At 38.7% G+C, this 16477-nt stretch overlaps 1 protein-coding gene across 1 annotated transcript; it reads left to right on the top strand.

Moving 5' to 3' along the window:
* The first annotated feature begins 648 nt into the window (after nucleotides 1-648).
* Nucleotides 649-14922, top strand: jazf1a (JAZF zinc finger 1a). Its single transcript, XM_057354609.1, has 5 exons — nucleotides 649-974; nucleotides 12332-12404; nucleotides 12906-13102; nucleotides 13488-13657; nucleotides 14407-14922. The coding sequence occupies exons 1-5, from the start codon at nucleotides 860-862 to the stop codon at nucleotides 14551-14553; spliced, it is 702 nt and encodes a 233-aa protein (XP_057210592.1). The 5' UTR covers nucleotides 649-859; the 3' UTR covers nucleotides 14554-14922.
* Nucleotides 14923-16477: the final 1555 nt, after the last annotated feature.

Here is a 16477-nt window from a genome sequence, read left to right as displayed (position 1 = left end):
CCAACGGCAGAGGACATTTATAACATGAAGATTTAACGGTTGATTAACAAGCGATGGTCAGCACATGGTCGCTGTCACAAGCTAATCAAATAGAAATTCCTGTTGCTCTCTGTAAACACAGCGCCGTACATGTGTCCGTCTCTTAGTCGTTGTCATATTTCAGAATAGGTGGGAAGGCGACAATTTCTTGATCAGTTTAGAATTTCGAGATATGTCATCATGATGCTATCACATACCCGTGTCTACTTTCGTGCAAACAGGGCCATATGCAGTAACATAATAACACTGTCAGTCATTGTGTATTGTTAATTACTGACCCTCCATAATAACTTATTACACCTCTATATCCTTAAATAGGATCTTGGGGGTCGACAGCATGAACATCCCAGGCCAAGTGATGAAATGGGGCCCTATTATTTTTAGCAGCAACCCTGCTAATTCCAACAGTGGTCTTAATATTACAGTCATAACATATTATTGTTGTTATTAGGATAAGAATCATCCTAAGGCTGCACAAATACACCAGGAATGTTAAGTAAATGACGCCCTGTTTATGTTTTATGTTAAATGTGTGATGTCTCGTTTGATGAAGTCGCACAACTATGTCAAACATTCCTCTCTCTCTTCTCCGCTCAGGTGAACAGCAGCACGTCTGTTTCGCCGGTCCCTCCTCCTCCTCCGTCATGCTGCTTTGCTTTGCCCCCATCCCCCTCCCATCGGCTGCCAGCCGTCTAAACAGCTCCAGCTGCAATCGCCGCCGCTGCTACGAGCTGCCGGCCATTCGATCACCCCCATCCAGCACAAGCTCTGCCTCCGCCGGTCTGCAAGCTCACGGACCACCGCCGACACATCCTCCATCATGACGGGCGTTGCGGCTGCCTCATTCTTCTCCAACGTTTGCCGGTTCGGCGGTTGCGGGTTGCATTTCGAGTCCCTGGGCGAGCTCATCGTTCACATCGAGGATAACCACATCGGTGAGTCGCGCTCCGGTTTCGGCCTGCTGTCCCGCTAACCAGCCGGAAAGGCGCGTCTATGCGTCGGGTTGCACGTAGTTACGCGTCGAATCTGCCGCGCGATGTAAATAGCATTAGCTTGGGTTTGGTTTGGTTTGGTTTGGTTTGGTTTGGTTTGGTTATGAAGCGGCCGAGAATCACGGGCAGGTTTCGGTGGCGGGTGCACGGGTTCGCGCACGGGTCGCAGACCCCGCTGTGGTTAGATCTAGGCCCGCGCGTACCGTAATTAGCGCTCACCGCGATGAGCCATTGTTTATGTGTTGTGTATTCAAGCTGTCTGTCAGGTCTTTAGGAATGAGTCGCTGTTAATGTGTTTACCAGTTTGTGGAGACAGACACGCAAAATTTCCGCTTCCAACTAACATCAGGTTAACGTCAGGGCTTCAGTGTTGCACGATTAACCACTTTTAGGTTGAGTTGATCTGTTGCTGTCAGAACTTTTTTGCATACGTTTTGCATTGCATAACATTTATTGCACGCGTTTTGATGTATGTTTGCATGCATTTCACGTTGCATGAAATATATTGCATGCATTTTATTGCGTGCATTTTGACTTATTTTAAAACGCATGTCAGTGACTTTACTTGTATAAGTTTTGTTTTAGGATCAACGCAGAACACTTGGAATAGCGTAAAGAAAACTTGAATTAAAACAAATGCATTTTCTTCGATTCTATGTACGTTTGGACTCCGTATAAAATATGTATTCATTGTTTATTAATTAGTTTTGTAGTAAAGTATGGACGATCAGTGACATGGTTTCCATATAAAGTCACCGTTAGTTGACCTACTAATTGTTTGCGCGAAGATCTGAATGTCTTGCAGCTCTGTGATGGAAATGTGGGAATGTTTATGTTTAACTGGTATGTAGTTTTGCTGCGATTGCACTTTGTGCACGCATGTGTGCTTACCTACAGGGTTTCAAAGGGCTGCTCAGCTCTATATTCTGATGGTAGCACTTTATTCAGCTTGTTTCCATAGTGACATCAGCTGTCATAATGGAAGGCTTCTGTCAGAATGAAGCACACCCGCACCCTCTCTGTCACTGTATAGCGTCATAAAAGATCAGCTGGCTTGATTTCCTCAGGGGTCACTGTTCTGACTTTAAAGGCTGGGGTTTGACCTCAGTGCTCCTCTTTTAATGAGCACAACAATGATGAAGAGTCTCCCTCCCATTATTAATACTACAAATCAATAATGATCCCATTGGGTGCTGCTGGTCCCGTGCCGTAATTTATTTGAGCAGTTTGCCAGGCATGAGAAAGATTGCTCATAAATCAAAGAGTTTACAACATGATCAAAAATAAATTAATCATTGAGCATTCAGTTTATGCTGATGAGTTTAGAGATTTATTAATAGTAACTTGTGGCAAGTAATTGCTCTTAGAAGAATGTACAGTGAGGGAAATATTTATTTGATCCCCTACTGATTTTGTAAGTTTGCCTGCTTACAAAGAAATGAAGGGTCTATAATTTTTATGGTAGGTTTATTTGAACTGAGAGAGACAGAATATTAAAAAAAATCAGGGAAAAGGGTATTATATAAAGAATATAAATTGATTTGCATTTTAAATAAGTATTGATCCCCGGGCAAAACATAACTTTGTACTTCGGGGAGAAACCCTTGTTGGCAAGCACAGCGGCAAGACATTTCTGATAGTTGGTCACCAGGTTTGCACATGTGTCAGGATACATTTAGTCCACTCTGTCAATCTTTAAGGTTTCTTGGCTGTCGCTCAGCAAATTGGAGTTTTAGCCTCCTTCACAGAGGTTCTATAGGACTAGGGTCTAGAGACTGGCTAGGACATTTAATGTGCTTCTCCTTAAGCCACTCTTTGGTTGTCTTGGCAATATGTTTTGGGTCTTTGTCATGTTAAAGGCACATCCACGACCCATCTTTAGTAATCTAGTTAAGGGGAGAAGGTTCTTGTCCAAGATTTTGCGGTACACTGGCCTGTCCCTCAGCCCCTCAATGCGGTGAAGTCACCCTGTACCCGTAGCAGAGATAAAAAGCCCTAAAGCATAATGTTTCCAACACTGTGCTTCTCTGTAGGGATGGTGTTCTTGGGCTCATAGTCAGCATTTCTCTCCCTCCGAAAACAGGAGTCAATTTTGGTCTCACGGCACTTTCTCCAAAGCCTTTTCTGAATCATTTTGATGTTCATTGTCAAACTTCAGACGAGCCAGACGGGTCTTCTTAGGCAGGAGGACCATGCGGGTGCTTCAGGATTTCAATCTATTGTGGCATAGAGTGTTACCAATGGTTTAATTGCTAACTGTGGTCCCAACTGTCTTGAAATCATTAACAAGCTTCTTCCGTGTAGTTCTGGGCTGATCTATAACCTTTCTCATGATCATCTTTACCCCATTGGGGAAATCTTGCAGGGAGCTCCAGACCAAGGGCAATTGATAGTTATTTAGTATTTCTTCTATTTCCAAATAATCGCACCAACAGTTGTCTCCTTCTCACCAACAGTTGTCTCCTTCTCACCAAGCTTCTGTCTGTAGCCTATTCAAGGTTTGTGCAGGTCTCCAATCTTGTCCCTGACATCCTTTGAAATCTATTTGGTCTGGACCATGGTGGTGGAGAGATTGAAATGGAAGATACAGATTCTGTTGGCAGGCATCTTTTATATACATAACAAGCTGATTTAGGAGTACTTTCTTAAAGTGACAGGACTAATCTGTGGTCCATATAGGCACATAACCAAACTGTGGAGCCAGAATTCTTGCTGGTTGGTAGGGGATCAAATACTTATTTTACTGACTGAAATGCAAACAATTTATAACCTTTATATAATTTTTCCCCCTGATATTTTGGGTTATAAACTTACAAAATCAGCAGGGGATCAAATTATTATTTCCCTCACTGTATGTAGGGCCTCTGTCTGCATGTCCTGAATTACATACAATAATGTTCTGTCAACTCTTTCTGTCTTTCACAAACTAAATAAAATCACACACGTAACAAATGAAGAGGTAAACAGTTGTTTTGGGATTAGTTCATTTTATTATTGACAAAATGTAATAACTGGTAAAATGGCCACAAGTTTTTCTTTTAGAAGTAGCATGACAGTAATGTGTGGCTTTAGGTGACCTTTGAACTTATGTGACATAAAAAGCTATGAAGCTGGATTTAGTTTTACACAAACCTACAAATTTAGGACTATCATAATAAAAACAATGTTTATTTTACGTGCCTTAATATAAACTTAGCAGCCAATGTACAGTACTGTATGCTGTTGTAAAGTAATAAACTTAAAAAGTTATAAATAAGTCTTATAACAACAACAACAACATAGTATTTATAAAAATAGTATTTATACAAATAAATAAATCAAAAGTATTTACACAAAAAAGTATTTCGGAAGTAGTTTTTAAAACAATGCTTGTGCACTTTGGGACATTACTTGTCTTTGAAGTTAACCCGTCTTTTATGATGCTTCATTGTAGATCAGAATGGGTGATTCATCCTAACAGTTTTATTTATATGGCTGTTCACTATCATTTGCATGCACTGCCAATTTTAAAGTTTCCCCAGATATAGACCTTAAGCAACATTGCCTCCTTGTGGCGGATGCTTCTTAAAGTGACAGTCCACCCAAAAATAAAACTCTGTCATCATTTACTCACCCTCCAGTTGTTCCACATCTGTATACATTTCTTTGTTCTGATGAACACAGAGAAAGATATTTGTAAGAAAGCTGGTAACCAAAAAAGTCTTGGCCACCATTGACTACCATAGTAGGGGAAAAATGACAATATAGTCAAAAGTGCCGCAGAACTGTTTGCTCTCCTACATTCTTAAAAATTATCTTCTTTGTATAAGTTTCTTTGTTCTGATGAACAACTCGAGGGTAAGTAAATGTAGACTGAATTTATTTTTGGAAAAACTGTTCCTTTAACATTAAGTGCCAGCAAGGTCTGTACACTGCACAGCAAATTTACTTTAACTGATGCTTATAAAATAGTACCAACTGCTGTCACCCACCTCTATACAGAATAAAAGATTATGGCCCGGTTTCACAGACAAGGCTTAAGGCTAGTCCCAGACTAAAATGAATGTGTGACCTGTTTTAGCTCAATATAACTTGCCCAGAAATATCTTAAAATATATTAGTTCCATTGTTTTGTCTCAAGATACACACCAGTAAATATAAACATAAATATCTTATTCAACTAAGGCATAGACCTGGTTTAAGCTAAGCTGTGTCTGTGAAACCGGGCCTTTATAGATTTTTTTAACTGACAGCTGGCTTTATTAAATGTAAGAATCACCTGACACTTGAGTTGACATTGTAAGTGCCAGATCAAAATCTTAATGTTTCCTCAAAACTCAGATGCAACACCTGTACAGAAAGCGTTATACTCACAGAGACAGCAAAGAGTTCATGATATTTCTGTTTATAGTTGCCTAGGCTAAATGGAATTTTGGGTTGTCATGTTCACTCCTTGTCGACTAGACTGTGCTCTGGGTATCCTGACTTGTATTTAAAGTTGTTTGTGAGGGTGGAAATTTGTTGAAACATGCCCTGTACGTTTCCCATCTATTGTAATTGCATGTAGCATGTAACAGCTGACATCATCCCAAACAACTGAGAACAGAGAGTCACTTTGTTAAAGTCTGTGTTTCATATCCTCTAAAATTATCAGCATATTGTGTCTTGTTTACTTTGACTTTTCCGTCCCCTCTTTGTGAAACCCATAACCATGGTAACAGTGTAACTAAATGAAACTTTGGTGAAAGATCAATGGTTTTAGTATTTAACGCAAGAGATGTGAAGTGACCAAACATCAGCCTGGAAGTGTAAATGGTTAGGTTAGTATAAATACCACTTTCTTTTATGTGTCACTGGACCGCTTCAAACTAAACGAGCCAATGTGCTGTTTGAAATCTGCATTTAAAAACAGGAGTAGACACAACACAGATGTACATTTACACAGACATGTCTGAAGGTTTTATACTATCACTCCTGTATGACCCTGTATTTTTACATAGTCAATTACTACAGACCACTTTGTAGATTTAAACACTGGTCCAGAAGCACTTCCGGTTTAATTTTTATTTTATTTAAAAATATTTTATTCAAAATATTTTATTTAAAAAATTCCATATATAATTAAATCTTAAAGATATTGGTTTAACATTTTTATTTGGTTATATGTTCTGTTGGTTGTAGTTTGTTCAAACGTTTGTGTATAGTTTTAGACCACAAGGTCTGAAGTTGTGGCCAAAAGTGTCCGTCCTGGCACAATTCACTTCTTGGTTTTACTGAAACATATATAAAGATTTTGTATGCATGTTGCATAGTTGCCTAGTGCATCGACTCTGAGTGTAAACCGCAGCTCAGCTTAAAGAAGAGTTTTAGGAGGCATGACAAAAAATGCCCATCACACACACGCGCGCACGCGCACACACACACACGCACGCACGCACACACACACACACACACACATTATTGAGTCAAGACCCAGGATCAACAAAGAGAGATCAACAAAATATTAATAAGCGATTCAATTGTTGTCAGTACATGAATTATTTTCTGTGAGCTTTTTGTCTTTATGCATTTCGACTATTCGAATAAAACTGTTTTCCCTGTTACACTCTAGGGCACATGTGTCAAATACAAGGCCCGCGGGCCAAATCCGGCCCGCCCCCTCATTTTATGTGGCCCGCGAGAGCTTACAAATTATTGTATTGTTATTATACATTTTATGTCCACGACCTGAAAATGCAACTCAACTTTATTACCTGCGCGATGACGACATCTAGCCAGTAGGTGGCAGTGTCCGTATATATCGCAGAAATAAGCCCCTCCAGTGTGATCAGGTTGTTTCTTGTTTCACACCGGAGGGGCTTATTTCGCGATAACAGCCGGCTGCTTGTACATTATCCGGCTTATTACACAGGATACTTGCCACATGAGAAAAAAACTGGACATGAAATGTGAATTTGAAATATTTTATTAGCTCATTTTTACTGAATGCAGACCTAACAGGAAAAGCTGTTTACTTTCGGTTTTAAGGTAAGAAACGACGTTCAGATGTCACGAACATTCAATTTGGTTTAATAATTTGTAAATGTAATGTCATATATGTTATTAAAAGACATATTTATATTTAATTTGTCAAAAAAACCTGTCAAAATGATTTGTTGCGTCCGGGTTGCACTGTGTTATTAGTTTTGAGAGGTTGTTATCTGGGAATAACGAACCTGCAAATGTGGCGACTGGCCAATCAGAATCAAGCATTCCAACGAGCCGTGTAATAAGTGAGTGATATGATATATAAATATTAATTAGATTACATCAAACAAAGAAAAAATTGATGCAGAGGGGAGGCTATTTCAAGAGGGATGGGAAAGCAAATACATGTTTGTGCTTAATGGAAACAAGCCGGTGTGTCGTCTTTGCCAGGAGGCCATCCCTGTTAAAAAAAACAGCATATGCTGGTTTGGTATGTTTTGATGCTGGTTTGTGCTGGTTTAGCTGGTCATGTGCTGGTCCATAGCTGGTTTAAGCTGGTCCAACCAGCATCAAAACATACCTAACCCAGCATATACTGTTTTTTTCAACAGGGGTGGCTGTGCTTAAAGAATACAGTACAATTTACGTCGGCACTTCGAAACCAAACACGGAGCAAAGTATATGCTAACCTTAGTCACCAAGAAAAGCAACAAAAGGTACAAGACTTGAAAAAAACTTACATTTTTGGCAGAATTTGTTTGCAAATGCTTCTGTGTGATGCTTCTGTGTGATTTCAAGTGATGCAGCCGTGAAAGCCAGCTTTATTGTGGCTGAAGAAATCGCCCGAGTTACCAAGTGTTTTTCAGAAGGTACATTTTTAAAGCAGTGTTTGCTGAAGATATGTGAGCAAGTGTGCCCTGACCAGAAAGGCGTTTAAAAATGTTAGCTTGTCAAGAAACACTATGCAGACCAACTATGTGTTCATACAGAAACAAGTCTTTTATTTTTTTAATAATAAACTGTACAATAGTTGTACACTTGAATACACTTTATTTTACTGGTCTTTTACTGTCAAAACTGGGTATTAATTGAGTTATTACCAAAAGGAGTAATTAAATGCAGATGTAATTATGCAGTGTGAGAGATACATTTATATAGTCTTACAGTTACAACCGGCCCTTTGAGAGCAACCATAATACTGATGTGGCCCAGGATGAAATCGAGTTTGACACCCCTGCTCTAGGGAGTATGTACAGGCAGCCGGTTGTTCGCGTCGGGTCCTGATCACACTGTCGGGGTTATTTCTGCTATAACAGCTGGCTGCTTGTACATTACCCCGCTTATTACACGGCTACTTGCCACATGAGAAAAAAACTGGATATGAAATGTGAATTTGAAATATTTTATTAGCTCATTTTTACCGAATCCAGACGTTCCGCGAGGAAAAGCCGTTTACTTTTGGTTTTAAGGAAGCAACAACATTCTGATGTCACGAACAGGCAATTTGGTAGAATCATTTGTAAATATAATGACATATATGTTATTAAAAGATACATTTATATTTAATTTGTAAAAAAAAACCTGTCAAAATGACATCCCGCTGCATCCGTGTTACCGTGTGTTATTAGTTTTGAGAGTATGTTATCTGGGAATAGCGAACCTGCAAATCTCGCGACTGTAATAAAGGTGCTTAAAAAGTTTTTCACAGCGATGCCATAGAACAATTTTTGCTTCCACAAAGATCCAGTCAAACTTTCTTTAAAGAACCATCTCTTTTTTACCATATCTGAAGAACTTTTTTGCCACATAGAACCTTTTGTGAAACAGAAAAGAAAACATTTTGACAAGAAATGTTCTTCTGTGGCATCATGAAGCAACTTTATTTCTAAGAGTGCTTTAGTTTGCCTTTTTGGAAAATAATTTTGCAATATAAATATTTGACCAAGTTAAGTGTTATCTCTGTACGATACTTCTAATATTTTGAGGCTTTATCTGAACCTCCTGACCTCACTTTTGGTCACTACTGTAAACTATCCTATTAAGTTGCATATCTTTCAGTGGCCAGAAGATGTCAGGCTTGTTACAGTTTCTTGCTTTGTATGGAAAGAAAATCTAACATTGGTTTGTGGAAAGTGTGTGGAAACACTTAAATATAGAGCACTGCTCCTTTAAAGCCACAAATGTAGAGTATAATAATACAATATCAAAGCTTTGAGGTTTTCGGAGCATTAAATAACCATAAAGTATCATACATCCTCAATACTGTGGCTGTTTTTGACTTGAGCAATATAATGGTGAATATTTGCTTGTTACAAAGTTCTTTGGTGTCTTTCTGGAAAAAAAAACATTACTTATCATTATAAAGAAGTTTATAACTGTAGAGGTTAATTTGAAGAGTTTATTTCCCAAATGAGAACTCTGTTCTGTTTTTTTATTGTGCATTCCAATTAATATAAATCAAACTGCAGTTGGTTTGTTTTGATTTAAGCCATAATAACTCAAAAAATACTAACACAACACAATAAACTAACTAACACAATAAAAACACGATGACATAATAAAAACATGTTTTTGAAAAATAAAAAAAATCTAATTTTGGAAACAAACTCTTTTGTTCAGCTCTGTTTTGTGTGTGTGTGTGTGTGTGTGTGTGCGTGCGTGCGTGCGTGCGTGCGTGCGTGCGTGCGTGCGTGTGTGTGTGTGTAAGTGAGAGAGTATGAGCGAGAGTTGCATTAAATGGCTCGTCAGGTCTTTTATGAGGCAATTAGTGAGATCCAGTGGAAAATCCATTATACCAGTTTTCCTAGTCCCACCCAAAACTCAGTATGTGTTTGTCTATATGTGCTAGCGTGTATAATCCGTGTGTGTGTGCGTGCGTGAATGTTTATGTTTCTCTTTTCATGTGTGTGCCTCTGTCCTGTAGCATGTGTTAGTTTGCATGTGCATCCGGAAGTGTTTGGAACGGCGTATCCTGCTGAGCTCTGAGAAGTGTAATTACAGCCTCGTTCTCTAAATTCCCTCCTCTCAGTCCCTCTTCCCCTCCTCTCCGCTCCCTCCATCCGGAGACCTGCTGCTCTCCAGCACATTAAAACACTCTCCTGCTTTTTAATTAGCCGTCTGGAAAACAAACCCGGCATTCCTGCATGGCCGCTCCATGCAGGGCTTCTCTGTACTCCCACACAGACACATATGCACAGACTTGACATAATCACCCACATGTGATGGTTGTTGCTGTACTCCACCACACGGTGGTGTATTTGCTCTACTAAACTCTTGCTACTCCAAAAAAATGTTCCAGGGTTATATTTCTGTCAAATTTACATCCATCTGATCTCAAATCAGCGTTACATTTGTATAAGACAGCAGTACATTTGTCCAGTGAGATTTGATAGGGAGAGGATTTAATGATATGGCTGTGAATATAGGGCATGTTTATGGGAGAAAGTTCTTTAATGTCCTCACAGGGGCTGGGTATTATTAGCCCTATATAAAGATTTCATAGGGATTTAAAACTGGTCATGGCCCATTAAAATGCATTATTACCGCTACTGGTCGGGGCAAGCGGGGCGCTCAACCTAAGTCCCTGCGGCTGTATGGATGATTGTTGTTTGTACTGAATTATGACAGCCATTATAAAAAGTTTATGATTTTGCTAAATGTAAAAATGAGCCCTGGGGGCGTTTATTGTAATAGATGTATTTGTGTGTGTGTGTGTTTCCATGCTACCTTTCCTGTGGAAGAACCTTGTGTCTCCATTCTGTAGGTGAAAGGAAATCATAAAATTGGAAAACATTAACTTTGCCCTCCCCACACTCTTCTGCACCTGGCACACTTAATTACACTTCACCACATTTCACACATACACACACACACACTGTTTCACTATATTAGTGAGGACATCTCATTGTTTTATATCAGGCTAATGAAAATCTCTGCCCTAGTTTTTGAATAGCGAAGAACATCTAAAATATCCTCACAAGTGTATTTTTAGCTTGAAAGCGCACACCAGCAGGTAGAATGATTTGGAAACACTAATAAACCACTGATGAAGACCACCTCAGTGGACCACCTGAGATACAGAAATGTGTGTGTGTATAAGTGTGTGTCCTTTTATGAGGTGAGGAATGCCTAAACCATGCAGTGCAGACACTAGAAAGTGCTCTGATGAGATTTAGGCAGAAACACATACAAGTCGCTCTATAGACTGGTTTGTGATAAAGAAAGTTTCATTTTTGCTATTTAATTTTGATTTACACACATTGATGTTGGAGTATTATTCAAGCTTTTCTAAAAGTTAAAGATGTTCACATAATGTCAAATTGCAAACAATATTATTGAAAGTTGCATGAGATGGGACGGCAATAAAAGTTTTAAATGCAAAATCTGACACGTTTTACAAAGCCTACAGAGTGTGTAGAAGTTGCTCCATGTTAAATGAGAATCATGGTTAAGTGAACATGGTGGAATGCTCTTAATGGTGTTGGGTAATACCTCATTTGGACATATGGGACCTATTATATACACTGCCTGTTATACTCCGAAGTAACTGTGCACATGCATGCAATGCAAACCCTGTTTTTTGCCATCATTGTGCAAAACGTGTGCGATCTGTTCTGTGCAATTGTTTTCTTAAGATCTGATTGACATTTAACATCATTCACTCCCATCTTAGATTTAAGAGGAAGTGTAAGATAATTTATTGTCATTGTAAGTATAACAAAATTTAAAATGACAGCTTTTAGAAAATAAAGTTAAAGTGTCGTAGTGCATGTGGACAATGTTCTTTATCATTTGAAAATAGCTCTTAGTCTTCAATGATCAAAATTCAAAGCAGATAACATATACTATTAATTAAATAAAGTACTGCTGTTTTGAGAGCATCTAACGGCTTTCATCCTCATGTTTTATTGGCTACATACAATATAAATGGTAAACATTGGCGAAGTTCATACAATATAAATGGTAAACATTGGCTTTATTACAGTGTACATATTATGGGGACACAATATAATTGAGAAAGACTCACAATCCAGTCAGTGTCGCCATAGACCAAGACTCTTTGCCACAGGAGGGCAGTCTCTGGCCATGATATAGAGTAATAGAAGTACACACACACTTGGCAGTGAAACGTTTGAAGCATTGCCTGGTGTGCCGTAGGCAATGGAGGCTGCCTGCTGTCACAAGTCGAATGGAAAAAGTGTGGTATTGCGGCGGGTGGGCTGGCTCTGGGGGGAGCATAAGGGGTGCTTGTTTGATTAAACTTACAGTAAGCACCAAATGTGTGAGCATACATGTAATGGTCTTTCATCTATTTATCTGCATGTATTTAACTGGTTTGTATTTTTTTCTTTTAGATACAGACCCCAGAGTTCTGGAGAGGCAGGAACTGCAGCAGCCCACATATGTTGCTTTGAGCTACATTAATAGGTGTGTGTGTGTGTGTGTTAAAACAAGCTTTTATATATGTTTATTAATCTTTTTACTGTCTTAAACAGATAACTTTGAATGAAACAAATTGCAATTCCATTGGTTGCCCTTAGTATTGCAGAAGTGCTTGACACATGCTGAAATGAATGCCTAACTGTACTTGAAAATACCTGAAAATCCTGTCATTATTTACTTACCCATGTGTAATTTCAAACCTGTATGACTTTCTGTCTTTTGCAGAACACAAAAGATATTTTGAAGAATGTTGTTAACTGGCACCCATTCACTGACATTGTTTTGTCCATACAATAGAAGTGAATAGGGGCCAGTGCTGTTTGGTAACCAACTTTCTTCAAAATATCTTCTTTTGTGTTCTGCGGAAGAAAGAAAGTCATACATGTTTGAAATGTCAATAGGTTGAGTAAATGATCACAGAATTTTCATTTTGGGTGAACTATCACTTTAAGTCTTTAACCATTGCATGATTTTTGTTTGGTTTAGATTCATGACTGAGGCAGCACGAAGAGAGCAAGAAACTCAGAAGAAGAAAGTCCAACCTAAAATTGCCATATCGGTCACCGGAGGCGTATCACGTAACACTACTGCCACTCCTCCTCGCCATAGCAACGGCAGCCTAACCCCACCCGTGACCCCGCCCATCACTCCCTCATCATCCTTTCGCAGCAGTACGCCCACAGGTTAATGGAGTGTATGTGTTGATATATGAGGACCTTACATTTCTCATTGTGTTTAGACGGTGTCATAACCTACAGCGGTAATGCAACATATGAGAATGTGTGAATGTCTGTACCACTCTCGAGCAAACTTTAATTTTAAATTCCAAATCGGTTGTTTACTGATAGTTGAATCTGAAAAAGGTTTAATCCATTAGTTAAATCCAACCGTTGCGTTTTAAAAAATATTAACCGCAACATAAAACACATTAGGACCCTAATGATAATGAATCGCTAGATGATTGGACCAAAGGCCACAGTTGCTTTTTCAGTTCTCATTAGTTCTTTCATCAGCTAATATGTGAAGCAAATAAATGACTAATTAAAGAGTTTCATTGTTGTGCCCCAGGCAGCGAGTGTGATGAAGAGGAGGTGGAGTATGAAGACTCTGACAGCGATGAATCCTGGACCACAGAAAGTGCCATCAGCTCCGAATCGATCCTCAGCTCCATGTGCATGAACGGAGGTGATGAGAAGCCCTTTGCGTGCCCCGTTCCAGGATGCAAGAAGAGATACAAGGTACTGCACAGACAAACACGTTTGTATTGTTGTGAGGACTTCTCATTTGTTCTTATATTTAACATATTACTTAACACTTACACCTTGCCAAGTGCAAAAAGATTCGACAAGCAATGTGGTCGACCACACTGAATGCGAAAATAATGCACAAAACTGTTACAGCCAATCAGAACATATTTGATATTTAAAGTAGTTCACCCAAAAACAAAAATTATATTTATTCACCCTCTTGACATTTCAAACTTTCTTTTGCAAAACTCAAAAAAAATATTTTGAAGAATGTTGATAACCAAAAATCGTTGGTCACCATTCACTTCTATTGTATGGACACAAAACCAATGCAAGCCAATATGGACCGACGATTTTCGTTTACCAACATTCTTCAAAAAATCTTCTTTTGTGTTCTCCAGAAGAAAGAAAGTCATACAAGTTTAAAATGACAAGAGGGGGAGTAAATGATGACAGAAGTTTCAGTTTTGGGTGAACTAGGACTGTGTTGAGCCAATAAATGAACTGTGGGCGGGGCTACATAGTGCAAAATCTTAATCAAAGTATTAAACTTGGCACAGTTAAAAAGATCAATTGATGTACAAAGTAATTTTGCATGCTTAAAATCTCGCGTAACCACCCCTTAAACCAAAACGTATTTGTTTTATATATTCTTGAGTTACCACTAGGAACGGAAAAGCTTTCTTATTTCTAGAACCTATCTCAATCTTTTTCTTCTTTCTACTTTCTCTCATCTTCAGAATGTGAACGGTATAAAGTACCATGCCAAAAATGGGCACAGAACGCAGATCCGCGTGAGGAAACCCTTCAAGTGTCGCTGTGGGAAAAGTTATAAAACCTCTCAAGGCCTTAGACATCACACCATCAACTTCCACCCACCCCTGTGATACACACACACACGGCCATTTTTAACGTAACGTAAATCATGCGTAAACTGGGATCAGACGCTGATTTTTTCACATTTTCCTTTTACTTTGCGTGCGACTTATATATGCATGTAGATATTCTTGTACATTTGCACATTCCATGTATTATTTCTTAAGATATCCTTTATTTGTTTGTTTTATTTAATTAAATCGAAAGGACTCTACTAAAAATTTGGTCATAAAATTTGTCAATCAGTGATGAAGAACAGATAGATTTTTAAATATTTCTTTGTTTTGTTTGTTTGTTAAACATACTTAAAGGTATGTTGAAACAGATGTGTGTACATACAAAATGATGGCCTATAAATACACATTTATATATAAATATATATTAGTACCCAAGTTGTATTATCCGAACATTTTATTTTACATTCTATATTTTTCAGAACATGTATATTGTTTTTATACAAGAACTTTATCTCATCTTTATAGAACTTTTTTGACATTTCATATTTTGATTTGCTTCGTAGAGAAGCAGTCTATTGTTGTCAGATTGGAAGTACATTGATCTCAGGTCACAACGCAGCTACCAACTTTCAAAACCAACAAAGCTGTAAACAGGAAAACAGGAAAATTCCACCCACTCCGTTACAGAACATTCCACACAGAACCTTAAGACTTATCAGATTTTGTTTGCATGCGGCTGTCGTGCATGCAGCAGCTTCCGTGTCTAATGAAATCCTCTGCATGTGGCCTTTTCCAGACTGCCGCCTGGAGATCGTGTTCAATACCAGACAGAGACGAGACGTTCCTATCTCGGGCGTCTGGTCGCAAATGACTCCCGAGCAATATTTCATACAGAGATCCTTGAATGAAAACTCCAATTGCATTCAAAATGCATAGTGTACAAAGAACGGCAGATTTATTCTGCCCTGTTACCCTGTTATGCCAGCAGTGCAGAAGTGCCAAGATGTTATTTTGCCCATTGTTGTTAAAAAATGAAACGTGGGTGAGCTGCCAAATCTGGACATCTGGCTATCCGTTTGGTGCCTGTTAGAAATTGTTTCATATACTCAGCCTTGCAGTATTGTTTCTGTCAGTTTTAGCTTGTACGATTCTGTCAGCCTCGTTGCTGTTGATCGTTTATTTACACATTTGAGACTGTCCTCGATTATCATGTCTGTGGTTGTGTTTGCATACAAAAAAGTATTTTTAGTATCGTTGCCCTCTGCTTGCCTTGTAACTACAGCTTGCTAGCATGACACAGACGCTTCTTGGCTTGTAGTTGTACTGTTACAATCTTTGTTGTCAGAAGTATTATAGCATTACTTTGTATCGTTACTGTTAGGATTACAGTTTGATAGTGCCAGATGCATAGCTATGCCTGAATATATTTTCTCAGTTTTAATTCTTGAACAGTTTTGCATCGGTCCCGATTGTCAGCCAAATAAGCATACCCTGGTTTACAAAAGAAAATGTCTTTACAAGCAACTGTGAAGAGCTTGAACTCTTGCGGTGCGCAGAAGGACCAAGCAAGCTTTCCTATCCACTAATCTAGTTTTTCTTGGTTCGCTTTAGTAACGTTGGTCACATTTAACAACTTGAACCAAAAATGGCACTGCCCAATTCCAGGTGTGATGCTTGGAATGTACAATATGGTGTTGTCCCTTACATAAGGATACCATGGCATAGGTTTTTTTAAATATACCGTGGTGTTGATCTGGTACTCCAAAGTTCTTTATATAATGCAGTGGTGTTACCAGTTTAGTATGTCTTAAAAAAACATGGTATCGTTAGTACTGTGGTACCATGTGGAACATGAAAGTACCATGGTACTTTAATGTTAGCGGTGCTAAGACTGGACAATATAAAATGTTTATGGTGTTTAGTATACATTGGCTATTTTCATGGCTCTGAAGTGATGTTAGATGGTTCCCGGGCACCA

This window comes from Triplophysa rosa, linkage group LG16 (assembly GCF_024868665.1).
Source record: "Triplophysa rosa linkage group LG16, Trosa_1v2, whole genome shotgun sequence".
NCBI lineage: Eukaryota > Metazoa > Chordata > Actinopteri > Cypriniformes > Nemacheilidae > Triplophysa > Triplophysa rosa.
Note: the sequence above shows the minus strand (reverse complement) of the source record. Positions and strands in the feature narration are given on the sequence as shown.

Bases quoted from the DNA above. Each gene is read 5' to 3' on its own strand.
- jazf1a (XM_057354609.1), top strand. From the start codon at position 860: ATGACGGGCGTTGCGGCTGCCTCATTCTTCTCCAACGTTTGCCGGTTC. The intron at 13,103-13,487 runs GTTAATGGAGTG...GTTGTGCCCCAG, and splicing joins TCGCAGCAGTACGCCCACAG to GCAGCGAGTGTGATGAAGAG. The intron at 13,658-14,406 runs GTACTGCACAGA...TCTCATCTTCAG, and splicing joins GATGCAAGAAGAGATACAAG to AATGTGAACGGTATAAAGTA.